This window comes from Lutjanus erythropterus, chromosome 4 (genome assembly GCF_056507025.1).
Source record: "Lutjanus erythropterus isolate fLutEry1 chromosome 4, fLutEry1.hap2, whole genome shotgun sequence".
NCBI lineage: Eukaryota > Metazoa > Chordata > Actinopteri > Lutjaniformes > Lutjanidae > Lutjanus > Lutjanus erythropterus.
Genome location: NC_139320.1, coordinates 20,741,083 through 20,762,929, shown reverse-complemented (window position 1 = coordinate 20,762,929; position 21,847 = coordinate 20,741,083). Strand labels below are relative to the sequence as shown.

At 40.0% G+C, this 21,847-nt stretch overlaps 1 protein-coding gene across 1 annotated transcript in view; it reads left to right on the top strand.

Annotated features, from left to right (window-relative positions):
- Window positions 1–21,847, top strand: part of veph1 (ventricular zone expressed PH domain-containing 1) — an 84,463-nt gene that overhangs the window by 33,731 nt on the left and 28,885 nt on the right. The window contains exons 4-10 of the mRNA XM_084716382.1: window positions 1,159–1,322; window positions 3,062–3,271; window positions 11,799–12,019; window positions 14,620–14,850; window positions 15,959–16,320; window positions 19,400–19,539; window positions 20,117–20,251. Of these exons, the coding sequence (XP_084572508.1) occupies window positions 1,159–1,322; window positions 3,062–3,271; window positions 11,799–12,019; window positions 14,620–14,850; window positions 15,959–16,320; window positions 19,400–19,539; window positions 20,117–20,251 (1,463 nt within the window). The remainder of the gene's footprint in view (window positions 1–1,158; window positions 1,323–3,061; window positions 3,272–11,798; window positions 12,020–14,619; window positions 14,851–15,958; window positions 16,321–19,399; window positions 19,540–20,116; window positions 20,252–21,847) is intronic.

The following is a 21,847-nucleotide window of genomic DNA, read 5'->3' as shown; positions in this document are numbered from 1 at the left end:
TGAAAACAAGAGTCTTTGTTCCGGGATGTGAATTATTTAAAGATGTTGCATACGTGAGTCAAAGGCTGTTGGGTAACGGCGTGGGTTTTGTTGGGCTGCGTGGTGATTTACAAATGCCTTTATGTCCACTCATGCGTCAGCACTGACTTTCTTTTTTCCTGCATCAGCATCACTGACAGAACATTGACAACAAATGGAGAAAGTTTCATTCACTAAACACAGATGTTGTATCATGACTGGGGGCCATGTACATGTATATGTTTTCTGCAGAAAATAATTAAGTTACAGTAAATATGCATAATGTTGCAGTACAGCTATATTTCAAACAGCTTAATGGAAAGTTCTGCTCTCATACGACTGGCTTATTTTCAAAGCTTTGGTCATTGATTCTCTTGGTAGTAATAAAATTAGAGTTGAGATAATTGTTGAGATCTGGGAGTGCAGCAACAGATAACAAGAAGTCTGATGGAGAGAAAAACTTGAAACAGCTGGATGATTGTTCAAGTATTAAAGCCTGAGGAAAGCCAAATTTAATTACATCGGAGAAAATAATCAGCAGATCAATTTTTAATCAAAACAATCATTAGTTATAATCTTCATGAAGGGAAGATTTATCACATGGCTGTTGTATTGTGTACATTCGTTTTAGCCAGGTGCACCTAATAAACTGTCAACTGCGCATACCTACGTAGAGTAAAGTTAATAATGCGTACAGTAAAAAGAAAACAAAAATCTCTGGTGTACAGTGTGTGGAATTAGCACCATGGAAATAACACTGTAAACTGAATTACAGTAGATAAAAATGGATAAAAACATAAACAAATAGTATATGTCCTAAATAAAAGCATGATAATACTGTTTATTTATCTGACATTTTTGCCACAGGAAATCTGGGGGTTGGTTTGGGGATAATTTAATGTCTAATTTATCATATTTTGGGCATTTTATCACACATTGGACTTATGTCTCCATTTCTACTGCTCGTACTGGACACAAAATATTTTTTTTTCTCTGTCTAACTGCTGTTGTCTTTGGTGAACAGCTTCAATATTTAAATGGTGGTCGACAAGTTTGTATTTAAAAATGTATGGCGTACAGTTTTGAATTCGGCTATGTGGCTCACCAAAGTCTTTGTCTCTCCCCTCTCTCTCCCTGTAGGTAACCACATGTTGTTACGGGTGTTGCCCTCAGTCTATCCCAGACAACCAGATACCATCCACCGTCACCTAGGTAACCTCACTGCAGTGATGTCACAGCTGGAATCATCGGAGCAGCAGCACCTGATCAGACTCATCCAGATGGTTGCAGAGCAACATCCACTCGTGAGTGTTTGCATAGTTTTAGGTGTAGCTTTATGTTAGAAATAAAGCACAGTGTTACGGCAGCGGATTAGGACCATTAGCTTAAAGAAAACAAAAAAAAAAAAAAAACACTGAGCCTGGGGAGAGAGATATTACTGGGAGATTTAAGTGGTAAATGTATGATTAAACACTTCAAAAACACAGATTTATGAGAGCAAAGTTTAATCTCCCAAATAAAACTTCATCATATATTTTAAAAGCTTTTTGTTAGCGCTATCTTTGTCGGCCTTGGAACAGTTTCAAGAAGCCATGACCTACAAACACCTAATTAAAACACCTATTTTTTTTTAAATGATGTAGTAGTTACAATAGTAGACTTTGGGGTTATCTGAAAATAAAGCACCATCCAACTAAATCAGAACTAAGCCTCTGGGGTATACATTTCCATTTAACTTGGCCTTGGCTTACAATAAAGTACGTGTGTGGCTTTTTTTGGTCACATCTCTGCCTTTGAGCCAAGCTTAGTCAGACCTTTTACCGCTCGACTTTGCCTCATGTCGATATGTGGAAAAATTACACTGGAACATAGTTAGTGAAGTGAAGAAATAATGTTTTGCATGAGAAGAGCACATTTGTCAGTAGGAATTCCCTTAATCCTGCATGTTTTTCTGAACATGAGGGGAAAGTACCACATACCAGCAAACAGAGTACATGGCACTAGAGACACACAACCAGCCATCTGGAGTTATTCTAATCTCCACCCCACACGGAGACACACTAAATATTTCCGTTGTGATTGCAGCTGCATTCGTCATCAAATCATCTGCATCCTAATATTCACTTACTGGAAGTGATGTGGTTTTCAGCCTTTCTTTTTATCAAACATCTTCTCAATGACGAAGAGATATTTTTGATATTAACACAATTATTCAGACAAGTGACTCATAAAATAGCAGCAGGAAGGCCGCCGATGGTGGGCATTGTCAGTCTGATCCAGTCCAGTCTAGTGCAGCCCAGTGTGACCAGTCCCGATAATGAGGAGGAAGACAGACAAGCTATTGTTTATTATTAGTCACCAGTTGGTTCATCTCGCTCCAAGGTCACTCCTCTCACCTCCGGCCTTCATTAAACACACCTAAAGCCTCTGTTTTGTAGTGTTTGTGAGTCAAGTGACTGTGGTGCCCAAACTGGGAGGAAAATTGACCATTCTCCCTTTACGTTTCCTATGTTTTGATATGCTATGTGCTACGCTCATATATATGTTGAAAAGAAAACCAAATTGTGAAGATGAGGTGTTGCTGGGGGACCTGTAAAAGTGGCATATGCATATTGTCACATATTAGCTAATGTTGAAAAAAAAATGTACAATACATTGATGAGCTGAAGCCCTCAGGAAGAGTGCCAGGCTTTGAAGTAAATCCAACTGAATCTGAAATGGTGGCCAAACTGTGTAATGACAATGTCATATGATGCACTGCAGCTCAAAAAGCCTTTTTCTCATAAGCTTACATTGTGAATGAAGAGGCTATGGTAGCTTGCTAACAGTTGATACAGGTGAACTAGCTAGTTTTGCTAATATTTAATCTAGAGGAGTCAAGCACATAGTATACTTTAGTACAGGCAACAGGAAAGGACAAAGTTGACCAAGTTTCCAAAGGTGTTGTGTCATAGGGAGGGTCAATTCAGTATCAAAATCAAGAAAAATGAATAATGCTTTAACTCTCTTTCCTCTCTATTTGTGTTACTTCTCACCTGTACAGATGTTGAGCCCTCAGGTGCCCACACTAGTCAGTTACCTGGGAGACCAATCCCTAACCGAGGCCCTACTGGGTGCGCTCGTGGACGTGTCACAGGCCAGCCCTTCCTCATTGGTCAGCTTTCTACCAGCGCTGAGGATTGTAGGACAACAGTGTCCTGCTCTCCTGGGTCACATGGCCAAAATCCACGGTGCCGTGGGTATCATCAGTGAGGTACAAACACACATACTCAAAACACACAAAACATGAGGCTAATCTTTAGTTAAAGTTAAATTTAATTTGTTTCATCCGTTCAAAAATCAGACAGCAATTCATTATGTGACCAGCAGAGACTGAATTTTAAAAAAAATAGACGACAGTTTAGCTTTTTATTAGTTGCATTATCTGCATTCATGTGCAGATTTCTGTTTGTACATATTAGGCGCCAACTCTTTTCTCGCATCTCAAGTTGCTAATTGGACTGTAAACAATTAATGGCACACCGAAAAGGAGTTCTTGGCCCAGAGATCCTGGCTATCCTGCAAAATTTAGCTTGGATTTCTAGCCTCCACCTCTGCGTAGCCAGGAGGTGTGCTGGATGAGTATTTTTGTCAGCTAAGTAATAGGTTTAGGCTAAGCTGGTGATGCACTGAAACATGGGCATCAGAAGAGCTTAGCTTTCTATGCACTGAGGAATATATAACCTCAACTGACTACATTTACCATCAACACTGACTAGACACTCACATTAAAAGGGCTTAGGTTAATTTTCCCTTTAAGGAACACAAGGAGAGAAGATGAAAAAGAAAGAGTTTGAAGGAAATAACAGTCAGTCTTATTCTGAGCATTTTAGCAGAAAATGCACAAAATCACATGCAGGTGGTGTGTGTTGCTGTGTGCCGCAAATGTCTGTGTTGTCTGTGGATTGGCTGTTTGTGGTAAACTGATAGAAGACAGGCTACAAAAACACATTCATGTAAAAATGTCATGGGAATAACACTATTAATGCACCTTAAGTCTGCTTGGCAGTTGTTATTCACACACACACACACACACACACACACACACACACACACACACACAGAAACATGCAGGAGTGATTATTTTAATGAGTGGGGAGGAATTGGCTGCACTCTCACATGACTTGTTCTCTGTTGTCCTGCCAAGTATAAAACACGGTCTCACACCGGACAGGCCAGGCAGATCCGGAGGCTGTGACGGCTGTCTGACACCTACATCAGTGTTCATCTGGAGTCGATGTCTGTCCTAAACAAACAGACAGCGACTCCTCAGAGGCATCTGTCTCTCTACAGCTAAACAGAGATGAAGAAACAGCAAATTGCTGTCCTGGTGGGCCTGAGAAATCTAATTTTAAGGAACAGTTAAGGAGCAGCTCTGTTAGCTGTAACCTAATGGTGCAAGCGTGACACAATTTAAGGGAATATTAATTTGAATTATTATTAAATTCAACTCTATTACAGAGGAGAAAATTTTTTCTTCAAAAAGGGACAATATCATCTGAATGTCCTGCCTGATATCGTGAAGTATTTGTTTATATCAGTTTGATGGAGCAGTAATAATTCCTCAGACTATGGCTGCTAAAACTATTTCTACTACATCTATACGTTTTTTAAGACTTACAATGTCAAACTTGGGTTCAGAGTAGTCCAAATTTGTCCCATGAGCCTCATTTGGGCCAATCCACAGGTTAAACACTTGGCTGCCCCGCAGGTTTGGCTGCTCATTTGCCCCTAATAGCACTTCTTCTGTAAAAAATGGTGTTTTGGCTATTAACTGACTGTGGACCCCTGGGCCCCTCTGCAAAAACACTTGAGCTGCTGATTACAGGTTAATTAGCGTAGCAACTAGAGCAAACTGCAAGATGGCATGGCTGCTAACTGATGGACTGGAGAGGGAAGGAGTGATGTAAACATCACAAACATACACGGGCATGCAGTGGAAGGTCGGTAACTCCTCAGCTGCACTAAACTGAACTGTGACAGAACTTCCTGCCTGGTAATGTATTCATCATGAAAACTATTCTACTAATAATATATATTTTGTGAAGACATACAAAATCAAAATTGGCTAAATTTGTCCCATGAGCCTCATTTGGGCCACGGGTCGAAAACTTGGCTGCCCGGCTGAATTGGCTGCTCATTTGCCCCTAATAGCACTTTGTCTGATGTAAAAAGTGGTGTTTCAGCCTTCAAGTTATAGCGGACCCCCCTGGGCTCCTCTGCAAAAACACTTGAGCTGCTGATGACAGGAGCAGCTGAAGCAAACTGCAAGGTGGCATCACTGCTGACTGATGGACTGGAGAGGGTGGGAGTGATTGGGCAATATATTGATATTGTGTCGTTATCGTGATATTATGAGCCTAGGTATCATCTTATATTTTAGATATCATTATATGACATAAGTGTTATCTCCGCTTTACTGTGGATGCTGTGGATGCATAATGTTACTGGATAACAGGTAGGAAAAGTGTTTTGTTTTTTTTAATAAGATGCACTGAGAAGCCTCTGTGAAGGAGTTTATAGGGTCTGGAGGTCACATATGGGCTAGCCTGACATATGGGTATATAGTGTGTGAGATAATTGTATCAACTTGTGTTGTGCGGACGTAGTACGTGATGGATGATTATCCACGCAACACTCTGTAATAGTGGTCAGGATGAAGTCACACATTACAGTCAGTCTGTAGTGACGAAGGTGACAGCGGACAGGGTGAGGGCTTCCACTCTCTCTGCTCCTTTGGGTCCATTTAAGGCAGTTTAACATCAATTTGGGTAAATTTAACAAAAAGGGGGGGAATGTAGCGCGACTGATTTCAGATGATGTGTTCCTCTCCTCATGCACACACACCCAAATGGATATACGCACACAAGAGATTATGGTGCTGGAAACCATAATAAAGTTTTCTTTTACTCCAGGGCAACCTTTCCTCCAAAATCTCTCTTCCTCTTCAATCTTTTTTTGTGGAGGAACCTGCCAACCCAGCTTCAACACACACACACGTACACACATACACACACACACACACACATGAACCCATGCAGTTGTTGAGACCTCAGTGTCCTGTCTTTCTTCACATTGGAACCATTTGGAAAATAACCCATGTTTTTCTGGGAAATGCCTCCACAGAGGCCTTGATGGCAGTGGAGAGTACCTCCTGTGGGTTTGTGTTTGTGCCCTACACACACACACACGCACACACACATACACACACTCTCATTGGGATGCATTTGTGCTTGATTGTAAGAGGATTGCACAATAGTCTCTCTGGCTTCCCTTACCTCCTGAAGGGAGTTAGTATATATTGTGTTTCTGGACTTACTGCTTGTTAGATCAGCATATATCACCTTGTTCATCAGTACGCTGAGAGAAAGAAGCCCCCTGTATCGTACTCTGTTCTCTGTAATGCTGCCCAACAGTCCTGTTGGAAATCCTAGTTGTGAGAAACTGAGATGATGTTTCTTTGGTGCCAGTGCTTTTTCAGAAATGTGCTGATTGAATTCTGTCGTCATTGTAAGGATATAGTTTGTGGTCATATTGCCCGTCTTTCGATGTTAATTTCAATATCATGCAGTCCAACACAACATCACCACAAAATATAGACCCTTAAAATGTACAGCAGAGTCAACAGTCAAACAATTTTGTTAAAGTAAGACTGATCATACAGATGTTGCTGTTTTTCTAGTCACTCAATTTATAGTTTACATAAAATTCTATCAGCAAATAAAATTTCGACTAATAAGCAAATACTTTTATTTTGTACTTATTTAAGAAAAATGGAGCTCTGGTTCTCAACCCATGGTCTAGACCAAGTGGTCTAAAGATAGAGCTACATGATTATTATCAGGTATTTTGAGAAATAATGGATAGTTTTACCTCGTTGGGCACATAAAACTTTAAAAAATTGCTCATAGCTCATAAAATTATAAAACCTTGAAAAAGAGAATGAAACGTTTTTTGTTTTGGTTTGTTTATCCCAACTTCATGGTTACTGGGCAAAGTTAAACAAACACCCATTTGAGGTATTACAACATTTCTTTTAAATTCATTGAAATGGAAATCCAAAATTTGTAATCTATAAAGGTTACCTTCACTTTTTTTGTGCCTCTCCTCCCAGTATGTTGTGTGCTATCTTCACCTCTACGTTCATCTAAACACATCATAAAACTCACACCTTTACATATGCACATCATAACCTCTGCTGTCACCTGCTACCCTCCACCCCCTCATTAACACATCACTTATGAGACAGTATCTGCCAGAAATGAAGTGTTTATAAACCATTAGTTACCCAGTAGAAATAATAATTAAAAACAACAGCAACACGAACAAGAACTTGTGCAAGTTCACACTCCTCCTCCTCCTACCAGGGACGCTGGGGTCTTTATAATGATGTCATTCTAACTGGTGCATGATATTCATGTTTTAATTTCAAGTCGTGGATTACTCACACACTCTGTAGTTATTAAGATCAATTCACATCATTTGAGAAGGTTTTACACTGTAGCAGTCAGCAAACGTGAACAACAACACGTAAAGTTGAAATTTCCGACTCTTCAGTGCAAATTGAAGGCCCCGTACTACGTGAGAACAGCAGGCAGATGAAGAGGGAGACGAGAAGAGTGTGAACGTGGATCTGCTTGTCTGTTTCTCACTGTAACACAGTCTCCACTCTTCAGTGTAGTTCATAAGCTTCAGGCTGCATGATCAACCAGAGTTTTCACACCACGCCAACATTTCTGTCCACATTCACAGGTTTTGTCTCTCTCTTTGCTGTGATCACACTTTTTTTTTTTTTTTTTTTAATCAGCTGACAATGTGAGGGCTGTTATCTCTCTCAGGAGTGAACAACACTCATGTTCACTTTCATTAATCGCAAACTGATCTGTTCACTGTTCAAAAAAAAATATGAGAATGTTCAGTGAACGCCACTCTTGTTGTGGGTTCGTGCACAACACTGACTGGCACAGAGACAGAACATGACACTTTGTTCCTGATTGCTTTAAAAAGTAGAGACGCTGGCTGTACAAACCAATAACAAGCGTGCAGTAGGACATACAGTATCTGTTTAGTCAAAATAACTGACATACTTGGAGTTTTTTGGTGGAGGTCTTATTCTTCTTCATTAACATGGAGTATTAAATTAGTTCATTAACTTTTAACATCAAGTTTCGATGAGTGTGGCGTTTTTGTGCTGAGGGAATATCATTTTTGATGCTCTTAAATTACTTTGCTGAAAGTCCTCATAGTCTGTGCATCTAGATTTCAGAGTTCAAATCATCTCTCCCTCGATATATGTACTCATTTTCACAAATAATTAATGCGCTGTGGGAAGGATAGCACACATCCACGCACGCAGCAGTATCTCCATGTGGCTTGTTAGGCAGAGAGGTTCGTGGTTGTGTGCCAGACTGCAGCTCAGAAGGAAGCAGAGAGATCAGTGTGCTGATGGACAATCAGGGGAAACTAAGCGACCCAGCAAACAGGGAATGAAAGAAAAAAAAACAGGTTAGTGAGGTATGGAGAAAGGATCTGGCTTGTTGCTGGACTGATGGAGTTTTTTCTTTCTTTTCTTTTTTTTTTTGTTAGCTGAATCAGTCAGTATTTAAACTTACAGATATCTCTTGCACACACGCACATGTGCTACTGCCAGAGGAGATTGGCTCCCATTGTTGCTGGAATTATGATACTGCAGTGATGGAAATTAATGGGCCAAGTTGTGTCTTTCTCAGAGGATGTGTTTATGTTTGTGTGTTTGTGCGCACATGAGGCAGAAAGAACTGACTTCTCTCTCCTGATCTGTATCTGTCCTGTTACTATGGAGGAGTATCTGTTACTCTGCCATAATTTTTTGGAGAACACGAACAGTTATAATTAAATACAACAGTTCTTTTTCTTCTTCTTTTTTTTTCAAAACTTCCTGTTATTGTCCTCTTTAACAGGGTTTTACATAAGAATTTGGTCATGAGTTAAACCAGTGATGTGTTTAAGACATCAGATCAAAGCCAAGTGCTTTTTCCACACAATTAAACACGATCTGTCATGTTCGATGATTAAGGAGGGCTTCAAATGACCTGGCAGGCTTTTGTAATATTATTACTGTAAAATGTCTCATTTGCAAACTGTAAATGATGCAAGTTCTCCTTATGCTGTAATGTTTGGAAATATCGTAGCGTGTCCTTAAAAAGTAAAATTGTCTCGACAATAAAAGTCTGAACTGTGGTGCACACACGTCTTTGTACCTGCAGCCTGCTCTCCAGGCACGCTTCTGTTTCTCAAACTCCTAAATACCTGCTTGGCATGTTGTAACAGTATAAAGTCAAGTTCTACCTTTTCTGGTAGTTTTAGCATCCACATATAAATTTAGCATCCTACAGAGAGTGCTTGTGAAACATGCCCAAACTGTGCAGTAACTGCATTCCTCTCTCCTCGTTACAAGGTGTGCCCGAGCTCTGTGAGCACAGGTTGGCTCTGTCCGTCTTTCTGTCCCTCCATCAATCAATCAGTTTGTCTTTTTTTTTAGTCCAGGCATTGGGAGCTTTTATAACCATAGAGAATTCAGTTAAAATAAACCCTGGTTTTGTTTTTGTCCACAGATGGGGGTCTTGTTGGCTTTGGTTCGCCTTTAAAACACAGCAAGAGAGCTGTTACCAAATCCTGTCACCTTGGTTTATCTGTTATCACAATGATTTCTGTGTTGACTGGTTTGCGCCACTTTATAATGTCTGGTTTTTATTAAATAATGGGTTAGGATCCAAAGTGGGTACGGATGAAACCTTGCAGACTATGATTCAATGAAAGTACATATTGCATTTACAGGGCTATACGTGTATACATGACACATATTTTTCAAGACTTGCAGAACTCTGAAGTCAGCTTCAGATGCAGCACTTAAGGGGAAATTTATACTCTGCAACATTTTCCTTAAAAACAGTGCATAGCTTAATATAAACATAATCCTTTTCAATCATCATTTATGACCCACTAGAAGTGTGTTGTGGAGGCTGTGTCTGCAGAGACATTATTTTACTGTGATTAGGATGTTTCACCAACCAGAAACGCTGGTATTTGATATCCTGATGCATTTACGAACAGCTTGGAAAAATGATACCGACTCTACCTTTAACTTACATTGCTGAGCGGCAGATCCTCCGTTTTTACATCTCTTTCTGTAATGAAAGTGTGTGAGACATTTTAAGTAAACCCTTTAACACTGCCTGAAACCCGCTTTCAGATTTGTGAAACCTTTATTCTATTTGTGAAAATGCAAAAAAGGGAGACTGTTCTGCTTTTTTCTGCACTGGGCCAGGTCCAGATCAAAAACAGCTATAATTAGACATCTGGACTAGATTAGAGCAGTGGTTCCCAAACTTTTTCTGGCATGCCCCCCTTTGAGAAGCCAAAAAAAGTTTGTGCCCTTACCCCACAATTTTTATCAATTATTAACAATAATTTGGGATGGAACTGATGATAAAAGGATTCAAATATTGTATTTTAGTGAAATAAAGGTTAGCAGGATAGTATCACCAAACTCTTGTTTGTTTATGTCCCACATAGATCATATTCATTCAGCTTCATTTCATTCTTTATGTGTCTCCTGGCTTTCCGTACCCCCCTGCAGTGGCTCCACTTTCCCTTAACTTTCTCCTTAACTGTTGAATTGGAAGCCAACTTGAGTGTCGAGCAAGTCTCGCTCATGTATTTCCTGGTTTGAGTGACTTCCTGCATGAACTTCCTGTGTCAGCGAAAGTAACGGGATACCAAAAAATGTACATACATATACATATGTGAAAGTGACAATATAAGAGATAGTAGATCATATATAAAATATCTGTGTGATAATATGACATATGTTCATACATGTAAGAATCTAAGTATGCTGGAGTGAAGAATACATGTACGTGTGGAAGTCTCAATATATATAAGTGAGAGTGCAAGTACATGTGTGAGTTGAAAAGTATAGTATCTATATATGTGAAGAGAAATACATACATATACATATGAAAAGAGACCCTTGTGGACCCTTCTGTTATGAATACAACAAATAGTAGTTAAGTATTATTCCATGTCAAAGGTGAACAGGTTGAATATTATACTCTGGACACAGTTTACACAAAAAAGCAGGCAGAGAATGATGAAATGTGTATGTATGTGTGTTATTTCAAAGACCAGTGGGGAAAGCAAAGCCATTTGGGAAAAGTTTATATTTTCCAGGTTTGCCAAGAGTCAGCTGCATGTGTTTGTATTTATTCTTGTTTGTCGTTATTTAGAAACAAAAGAAGTTACACCAAACCCCCCAAACTGCTTGGAAGTGTAAAACTAATGTGTGTTGAATTAGATAATATGCACTCTTTTTTTTCACCAAAACACATGTAGTGAAACATTGCTTTCAAGCATTCCTATAAACACTAGTACACTCGCAAACAACCCACAACAGAAATAACCATTAAACTGCATATTTCTGTACAAACTGCAAATCACAAAAAGTTGCGACATTGGGATATTTAAATGTTTTCAGAACAAAGACAAGATATTTCATGTTCAGACTGATAAACTTCATTGTTTCTTGTAAATATACACTCATTCTGATTTTGGTGCCGGCAACAAAAACTAACAGACTTTTCAAAAAAGTTTGGACAGGAGCAACAAAAGACCGAGAAAGTTGTTGAATGCTCAAGCAACGCCTGTTTGGAGCGTTTCGCATCATTTTGACACCTTGTCTCTGTGTTGTCTCCTTTCTCCAGGCTCATGCTCACAGCTCGTTGGTCTACCTGGTGTCCCTTCTGGGCAGCATGGAGCACAGCTTTCACCACACGCTGCTGCTGGAGATCAGAGCTCTGACCGACCGTTACCCGTCTTTGCTGGGAGGCTGCGGGAAAGACATCTACAGGATGAGCAACTCGTTCACTGCTATAGCCAGACTGCTGGGAAGAAGACTGGAGGAGAGCACAGTAATGCACTGCAGGTTAGAGAGACACGTTTACAGGCACTGACAGGATGTGTTCTCAATATGTTTCACTTTTGTTTGTTAAAAATAAATTCTAATATGGATATATTGGCCAATTTTCTTCTCTCAAGTAGAGAAGAATATAGACATAAACATACCGTTTTTGCAAGGATGCCTTAATTGTGGTTATCAAACACTACAGGTCACCGAAACAGTGAACTTTCATCACTATTTTTTAATGATTATAAATAATTCTAATTAAAAAACACACCGCCCCTTGAAAGAAACGAAATATTTTGTTTATGTTGTGTATTCTTTATGTTCAGACGTTTTCATTCAGAGACTTTCTTTTTAAATATTGTTTCTGCGTCCTTGTCTTTCTGTTCACTCTCAGCTGTGTTTCTGCTGTCGTTGTGGTGCAGAGGTGACTGACGATGTGCTGTCAGGCTCATGTAACACTTAGTTTCTTAGTATTTCATGATGCTGCATTGTTGTGTTGATGTAAGGTATGTTTATTGTACTTTTAAGTTTATTTATTGTGGCTAAAATTTAATATGCTACTGACCTTGTTCACAGAAATACATTGCTTAGCTTCCATGCTGGTTTTATGCTTTTCTAAACTGGCGGCATGCTGACTGCCTTCTAATGTAGGTAATACAGCTATGAATTAGTCCTTCATACAGCCCCACTTCAAATAGTCTGAACTATCTCTTTCATTATTATTAGCAATACAGAAATACACAATTTGAAAATTTGTAGGGGCTTTAAAAGATATTGGAAATGATAGACTGCTCCAGCTGTAAACAACTGGATTAAGGAGCAATGAAATCAACATCAGCATAAAGTATTAATTCCTGTTCCAAACATAGGGCATTTGCGTAAAACATGTAGTAAGGAGTTTTAAAACTTTTTAAAAGCCAAGAGATTATGAGCCCATGCATTCAAGTGATTTGTGGTACTAAAACCTAAAAAATGTGGGTTTAACAACATACTCTTATTTATATATGTTTTATTTTTCTTTGTGATTCTTTATATCCAAGTCCATCAGCCTGTGACTTATTTCATATAACAGCTATATTTACAATACAGTCATAAAAGGTGTTTCAAAACTCAGTACGAAACGTGAGGACAGCATGTGCTTGCGCCTGTTAATGTGCATAAGTTGACTGGGATTCATCTGGCTGCAGTGTGGGAATGACACGCACAGATTTCTCTGAAATAAGAACATTGTGTGCAGGTCTGGAGGCTTCCAGAGGCTTTGCTTGGGGTCTTCTGGAAGAAAGATACAGGGAACGAGAGAATGAGAGAGGCAGGGTGGTTTATTAGTGAAAGAGCAGGGGGTGAAGACAGAAAAAAAACAAAAAAACGGGGTAGTTGGAAGTCCTCTTTCAGCAAACAAATGGTTTAAACGGGTTCTGTTATGTTTTCCTTATTTTCTATTGTATCTATAAGGTTACAATGTTGGATTTTCATGATAAACATAGACAAAGTTTCAAATAGTGAGATAAACTTATGTAGAAGTAATTCCTGTGAGCAAAAAGCTCAGGTTTTAGATTGAATGAATGCAACATTTTTCTCTGCATTGGATGACTTGATGTGACTGGCTGATGGTTGTGTGTTGTGTACTTCTGTTTATGGTCATCAACTTCAGGTACAGCACATTACACCTTCACTCATTCAGACTGCCTTCATTCTTGTTTTCCCTCTGATGTCCAACTCTCTGCGATGTATAGAGTCTCTGGTGGACAGGTTTCTTTACTTGTGTGCTGATGTAGCTAATCGCTGCTGCTGGTTAGCTATTTGAGGTTCCAGTCCGGGCAGTCTGCTGTAGCTGCATGTAGGCTAACTGAGCTAACTATCAGTTAACAGCTGAAGTAGCTAACTGTTAACAACAAGTAAAGTTTTGTCTAACCTCATAAATCACACAACGTTGAGGCCGAGCAGCTAGAAGACACCAGAGGAAAAACCACAAAATGTTTCTTTCACAAAATGAGATCCAGTTCCACCGAAATCTGTGAATAATGTTGTAAAGTTGTATACTTGTGTACAGCAATCAAATAATTCAGCAGCAAATAATTCTTGGCTCATTTGTTGTCTGAGGGTGAATAAAGGGCTGCATAAAGGGCCAGAACAAGACAAGTAAGGATGTGTGGGAATCATGCAAAACTACTCTGGTGGAGTTCCAGAATAAAAATATAGAGCTGAAAATGAGCATAATAGGTTCCCTTTAATGAATTTATAAAGGACACTTTTGGAAAAAAATATGGACAGAAAAAAAAGAGAGAGATGGAGGTAGGGAGGGAATAATTAATTTGAGTTAGAGAGCAAAAGAAAGGAGACAGGCACCATAGTGAGAGACAAAGAAAAACAAAGACATAGAGAGAGAGGGGAGAAGGTGAGATGTGGTCAGAGAACAGGGGAGAAAGGGGGACACATGGGGCGAGACACACAGAAATAGAGCCAGTCATCGTGAGGAGGCAAGAATTACAGGAAAGCAAGCCAGAACAAGGAGGGGGACAGAGAGGCGGCTGAAATCCATCCAAATGTGTCTGCTCAGCTTCATCTCACGTGTCCACCACCTGCAATCTGACCCTTTGCCCTCTGTGTGTGTTTGACAGGGTGGATGAGGCGTGCCCGCCGTCTCCCCGTGCACATCCAGCGGGAGGAGGAGGAGGGGGAGGAGGTGGAGGGTCAGAACACCGGCTACAGGTGAAGATCCAGGCCTTTGAGGACAAAATGGGGGAGGAAGGGGACGAGGAGGGGGCGGAGGAGGACTCTCCTGCCCCCCAGCGACGCTACAGCCTGAGCCAAGCCGTCAGGGAGGAGAGGCGAGAGATGAGATTCAGCAGGTCTGTTAGTTTCTAACCTTACATGTCTCTGCTTGGTGTCTTCTTAGTAAGAATCTCTTTTTTATGAAGGATAGACTGTTATCTCTGTCACTGTGTGGCCGGCTGGATTTTATTGATTTCCAGTCAAATTTACAAGAGATCCTTTGAGCCAAGAAGAAAAACTCTGTGTCTGTTTATTGAAGTAAACTGAAGAGGAGATACAGTCATACTGTTTATTAAAAATGATCATGGACAACTTGGAAGCTCAGTTCTGTTGAATAAGCTCACATGTTGTAGCTTTGCGAGTTTGAAAAGTATTGCATTGGGTCGTGTGTGCACAGTTGTGAGTCACCAGTCGGGCTGGAACTCATTGTCAGGTAAATCTCACACACTACTGGACCCATCAGCCTAATATTTTTATGACTGTATGCTCAATGACTTCTTGTGGTCACAGTCATTCAACCAATTTTGAACAATTTTGAAACCGACAGCAACCAACTGTAACCCTATGAATGACTTCCAGGAGAGACTGTCTGAAAATGTGCACTCTTAACCGTATATCTACATAACACTCTTGAAGCTTAAAGACATTACCTCAACCACATAGTCATAGTTTTGATTCAAAACCATTGCACAGGAGTGCAGAGCCAAAACATAATCTTTTTCACTGTACTGTCCAGCTTTTATTACATTAGTAATGTTGTTCTAATTAAACAAACTGTGCTTCAGGGTCAAGTATACGCAGATCCAGACCAGTGTCCCTGGTGTGAAAACCTCCTAAACAAATTTTTCTTGAATAAAATGTTTGATATTTGGTGAATCTTGATGAATTTGAACCCGCGTGTTGACTCATTTTGTTGGTTCTGACTGTACATTATAAAGGAAATAACCCTTTAAAACACTGAAAATAGCAGGTGACGTGACTAATTTTAGTTTTTTTGTTAGGGTGTTAGATTCAGTATTATTTTACAAGTTACATTGGAGGGAAACAAATTCAACCGGAACCCTGGAATCAAACCAAATCCTGGACAATCTGCTGCACGGTATCAAAAACAGGAAGCAGACAGAATTTTAATTGTTCTGTAATTTTGCAGCACTTTGACTGTTTTTATTTCATGGTCTGCCTTAGGTCAAAGAGCCTGGCTCTCCACGCTGTGCGCTCGCGCTCCATCAACTCAGACACCGGGGAGGACGGTGAGGGGTTGGAACCGAGCCCAGACAACATCTTCTCCAACACGTTAGTGAATTCGCACTCGGAAAACCAGGAAGCACTGCCCACTGAGAGGAAACTGATGGGAGACACTGCTGTCCTGGACAGAGGGGCCAAAGAGGCCGAGAGAGGTCAAAGCAGGGACAAGGATGGAGAGAAGGAGGAGCAGGGGGAAGCTGACAGACTCTTCGTCCATTTAAGAGACAATATGGAGACAATCAGGGAGTTCTGTAAAGACATGGTGCAGCAGATCCCCACACCGGAGCAGTGTGTGATAGAAGGTAATGTGGACAAGACAAACACCTTTGTCAGTGCATGTTGTCTTTGAGATCAGCACTAGAAATACAAACCAAAATTCCAAAGAAAGTTGGGATGTTGTGTTAAACATAAATAAGTGGGGTTTGTTTTTGATCACAGTGTAGTGGACAATAAAAGGGTACACACACAGAGGCAGGTGGAGGGTTTATACAGTGGAACGTGAATGAGATTACATGAAAACTTGGTAAGCAGTCCTGCTTCCCAAATCATATTACCTTGCGAGGCAGCTGGCCTCTCTAGAACGCACAATAATTGGTAAGATCATGTGAGAAAAGCTCCCACAATGGAAACCGTATTGCCAAATCTTTATTGGTAGACACATGACACATTTCTAGCTGCGCGGTATACACCGTCTTATTGCCCAACCCTAAGTGAACTCATAATCTCAAGTGAATGAATGCGTCTGAGCCAAACTCTATAGGGACAAATATCACGGAGCTAATTTGTTAATGGAATATTTAATGAAGGTACAGAGGCAGAAAATTGGTTTGAGGTGGGCGGGGTCAGTACATTCAGTTACATCTATACAACACAGTTAGGTTGACGTAAAAACAGATGAATGTTGTGCACATGTATTATACATGAAGTACATGTATACTGGTGCAGTGTTGTGCATGTGTGTGTGTCTGCATGTGTGTGCATGCATGCTTTCATACCGGAGTCGTAGCAGTGTGTGCTGACTAGAAACAGGAGGTCAAGCGGTTCATGTGAAAAACAAAACAAAACAAAACAATGAAATGGGAAACCTCTTACGTCTCCAAACTAATCTAATCCATTTTCTAAAACTTTGTAATCCTCGTCCACTTTTCCCCTCTCATTCTCATATTCAGGGATTTGATATTTTGTTTTCATTCATGTCTTATGATTTCTGCTTATTTTCCGTGTTTCAATTTGATTTGCTTCACTTGAATTAAGACTTCCTTGCCGTCTCCTAGCAGTGCTTGTCATCACCTTTTCCACATAGATTTTTTTAACTTGATCCCACCCGTCCTGAAATAATGAACCTTATGCTTAATGTGATCTAAATCCAGAAATACAGATGAAATCAGCCAACAAAAAGGTAATTTATGCTGCAAAGCATTTGAAAATATGTTTTACACATATATTTTAGACAGACAAGAACTCTGGGACCGTACACACCTGTTGCACGTGTATGTGCAGACATCCACATGCACAAATTCAACACATCACATCACTTCACACTTACTCACATAAATATGTAATTTGACTGACCAGTGCTGTCTGTATTCCTTTGTCTGAGCCATCTGCAGCAGGAAACCCCAGCCACGGGGACACGGCTTCCTTCTTTGAACTTATTAAGAACAGACAAAGCTCACTAACATAAACACACACTCACAGACGCTGAAACTACATCAGACTGAAACACAACATGAGAGGTGATGATGTTTTGATTGACGGTAGAGGATGTTATTCCTCCGCCTTTGGCCTTAATTTTAACTAAGAGACAGCCATGAGTCATTCTCACACACACACACATACGCATGTAAAACAGGAAACAAGACATAAAATAACAAACTCCTCCTTTGACCTCTGGTTAATTAATTAAATCTGAAAAAGAAATGTCAATATACAATTGTTAAATACACACACACAGACACACTCCGTTCTTCATCACATAATTGGTGCTTTACAATCGCTGTCTTAATATTAAGCCTCTTAATGAGAATCAACCCCAAGGCACTGAGGATATGATGTCACAGGTGGTCACAGCTGGGTGATGTCATCATGCTGCTGGCTGACCTGCACATCTGCTGCCGACCCTCTGTCTCAGGGGAGGAGGATTACATGCACATGTAAACTTAATCAAACAATCACACGCACGCTGACACAAAAAATACACAGCATTAAGGACATTTGCATACAACAAACTCTTATAAAAACATAAATGTGCTAATGAGTGAAGCAGGACAGACACACATTGTAGTTCAAAAACGTTTCTTTCATAGTTTCTCCTTTTTACATTTAGATAACATTTGTTTCGTGCATTTTTAAGGCATGTGAGTTGTATTCTAAAGATTTGTCAGTGCTGACCAAAGACTGTACACTGTAAAAAATAAAAGTTGGGGGCAGCCCTGTAGCTCAGGTGGTAAAGCATTCACTCCATGTATGGAGGCTATTAGTCCTCTGCAGCAACCACTGGTTCGACTTCCAACTGCGGCTCTTTGCTGAGTGTCATCACTCTCTCCACCCCCTTTTCCTGTCTGCTCTTCAGCTGTCCTGTCCAATAAAAGCATAAAGATAACTTAAAAAAATAAATAAATACATTTTAAAAAGTTGCGTTGGAAGCTGTCTTGCACAATGGAGATTCCATTGTACATGGTGCTGTCATTTTTTTAAACATATTGCATCACAGTTTTAGGAGCTGTGCGAACAACCTTTTTATTTGTATTCTGTTTTTTGTCCTGCATCTATACCCAGTTAGGGTTTGGATGTGCACACTATCCAACTTCTTTGCTTTCGTATCAGTCCTCTCATCTAACTTTGTCATATAATTATAGCTTTAAAAGACAGAAGAAATCATAAACCTCCTTTCCTAGCCAAATCAGACCCAGCTGTGCTGCATCAAATTAATTTTACATGTTTATCAGCTTATACAGCTAAAAGAGTGTCATTATTTTACTTTGACTGTATGGCATAAATTAAAAATGAAATACTAAAATGATGCACTCATTATTTCATTTTGATCACTGTTCTGATCAGCCAGATGATTTGCACATGAGGCGCAGACAATGTTGGCTGTTCTCTGGTTTCTTCTCCTTGGCTGAGAAGTGGAAGGTCGTGGAAGGATCAGAGGACGTTTTTTGATGATTACGAGTCGCAGTGTCCTTGCATGCTGTGAATCACTCTGTAATATGCTTCCAAGGTTAGACGAGTCCATGTGTGCAAGAGGCAGAAAGAAACTCACAGAGAAAAGGACCTGACTCTGGTTTCACTTGGCAATTTCTATTTAAGATGGGAAACTTTTCAGCATCTGTTAAATATTAATGATTTTGTCATTTTTATGTTGTGTGTCTGTGACAGATTCAACTCGAGGGTGTGTGGCCAAGCTGTCGTTCTCCTGTCCTCTGAAGGGCCACTACTGCCTGTATGCCAAGTCCTGTTTCAACCTGACGAGCCGACAGCCTCATCTTTGGATACACATCATGCTGCTACATCTACAGGTGCACTGAAAACACACTGCCGCCGTGTACATAACATCTCATTGTATCTTAAAACATTTATACACATCCTGTGCAGTCAAAGTCACCATGTCAGAGCATTAAAATGTCCCACAATGTAAAGCATCTATCTGGTCTTTAGACAGAATAATTTTTTTATTGCTGCGAGGACAGCAACATATGTCCACAGGATGGCAGATTACCACAACTGCCTTAATCTGCTTTTGTTGGACTTAATTGCTGTACAATATATACATGGTAATTTAATTTTTTCATCACTTAAATAGTTTTACATAGCAGAAAACCTTGACTTCTTGCATTTAGCAGTGAAACCAAAACTATGTTTCAAATTGAATATTGATTCTACATCATTCCTTGTCACATTCGTGAATCTATGAAGAGCTGAACAATTAAAGAATATCCTGGAGCACAAACCATGGTTGCCTCCCAAACGAACAGCTTTGTTTTCCCAATGCTTCTGTTCTTCTTTATGCCCATTCTTCTCCTCTGTCTATCTGAACCATATTATGTGTTTTGTGAAACTGTTTGCGGTTTTGTATTCTCTCTCTCTTTTGACCAGAGTAAGTCCAGCGTCCCTCTGTGCTCCAGGGACGAGTGTGTGCAGAGACTGGCTTCGCTTTGGGAGAAGACGCAGTTAAAAGGAGCTCACAGCTTCCCCATGGCTATGACACAGCACATCACTCCACACAGGAAGGTACTGGACCACTGTGTGTGTGTGTGTGTGTGTGTGTGTGTGTGTGTGTGTGTGTGTGTGTGTGTGTGTGTGTGTGTGTGTGTGTGTGTGTGTGTCCACTTTGTTTAAATATGGAATTCACTAAATGGACATTTTTGTTTACATGGCCTCTGCTCACCCCAACTACTCATCGTTATCATGTCTGTGTGTGTTCGTCTGTGTGTATGTGTGCCTGTGTCAGAGTGTGTTTTTGTAAGTGCGTTGATGTGGGTGGTGTTCGCCGCGCTGCTCCTTCATAATGTGACAGGCTAAGTGGTCACTATAGGAAACAATTAGACACACAAAGAAAATACAGCTGTCGTTTGTCTTTCTCTAAACGTGTGTTGTGGCTGCTATGAGAAGGACCAGCTTCGCCATATGGAGCCTGAACACACCCAGTCATTCATAAACACACACACAAACTGTACACTTGGCAGGAAGACTCATGCTGTGTGACTCTCACCAGTTCAAACATAGTTGTAAACTCCTGCTTTTACTGTTTTCACTGAATCAGTCTCCAGTAAAATCTCTGATTTACCTGCTCAGTCATCAGTAAAATATGTGACTGCTGTTCTCGACTGGCCCCAGCTGGACAGTACATACCTTAAAGGAATAGTTCAGTCTTGTAAAATCTACTTGTTCGCTTGCCTGAGAGGTACATCATTGGGTTGAATTGAAGCCACAGTCAGTTTGCTTAGCTGAGCATAAAGACTGGAAACAAGGGCAAGTAGTTAGCGTGGCATAGTTAAGGTTACACAAAAACCCACCTATAGTGCCAGCGCCTCTAAAGGTCACAAATTAACATGTTGTGTCTTTCTACTTCAATATATACACAAACAGAAATGTAAGAACTACAGATGCACTAATCTGACTTCGTCTTTACCCTGAAATTTAAAATATAAACATACAAAATTGATGTCCGGTCCATCACATCATGATTAGAGATAGATGAGAAAATTAGGCTTTACTGAACATTCAAATCCAAGCAGACACATACAAGTTAATTTTGACTAAAAAAACAGTTTCTTCACATCATATTTAGTATTTAGTATTTGATGCAATTGCAGTTCCTATTTAAAGTTGAAACAGACAAGTGGTATTATTGTTTGTGTTGCTGTCACAAAGACAACACCTGTACTACACCGGATGGCTTTCCATTTCTTCAGAGAAACTATCAACAGCACTTTGAAAAATAAGAGATAAGAAAGATAATAAGAAATGAAAGCTATTGTAATTATGTGCATGGTACAGTAATAACATTTGAGTAACATTAGTCTGTGACTTTGCACAACAAGTAAGAACAGCAGGGCTTGGTGAAGGGAGTAATCTTAAAAGAAAACATTAGGGCTGCCCCTAACTAAGATTTTATTCAGTCAAATCAGATGAATAAGCCACACTAAATTTAAATATGAGCTTACATGAGTATATTTAACCAGTTAGACTTGCCGTTTAATGCACTTCTTCGTCATCTGAGATAAGAAAATATCTGATTTTCATACAGTTTGAGAAATTGAAAGTGAGCGTCCTCCTATAGTTCAGTTTTAACATCAGTGGATCTGCAGTGTTATGGCCGAAGCT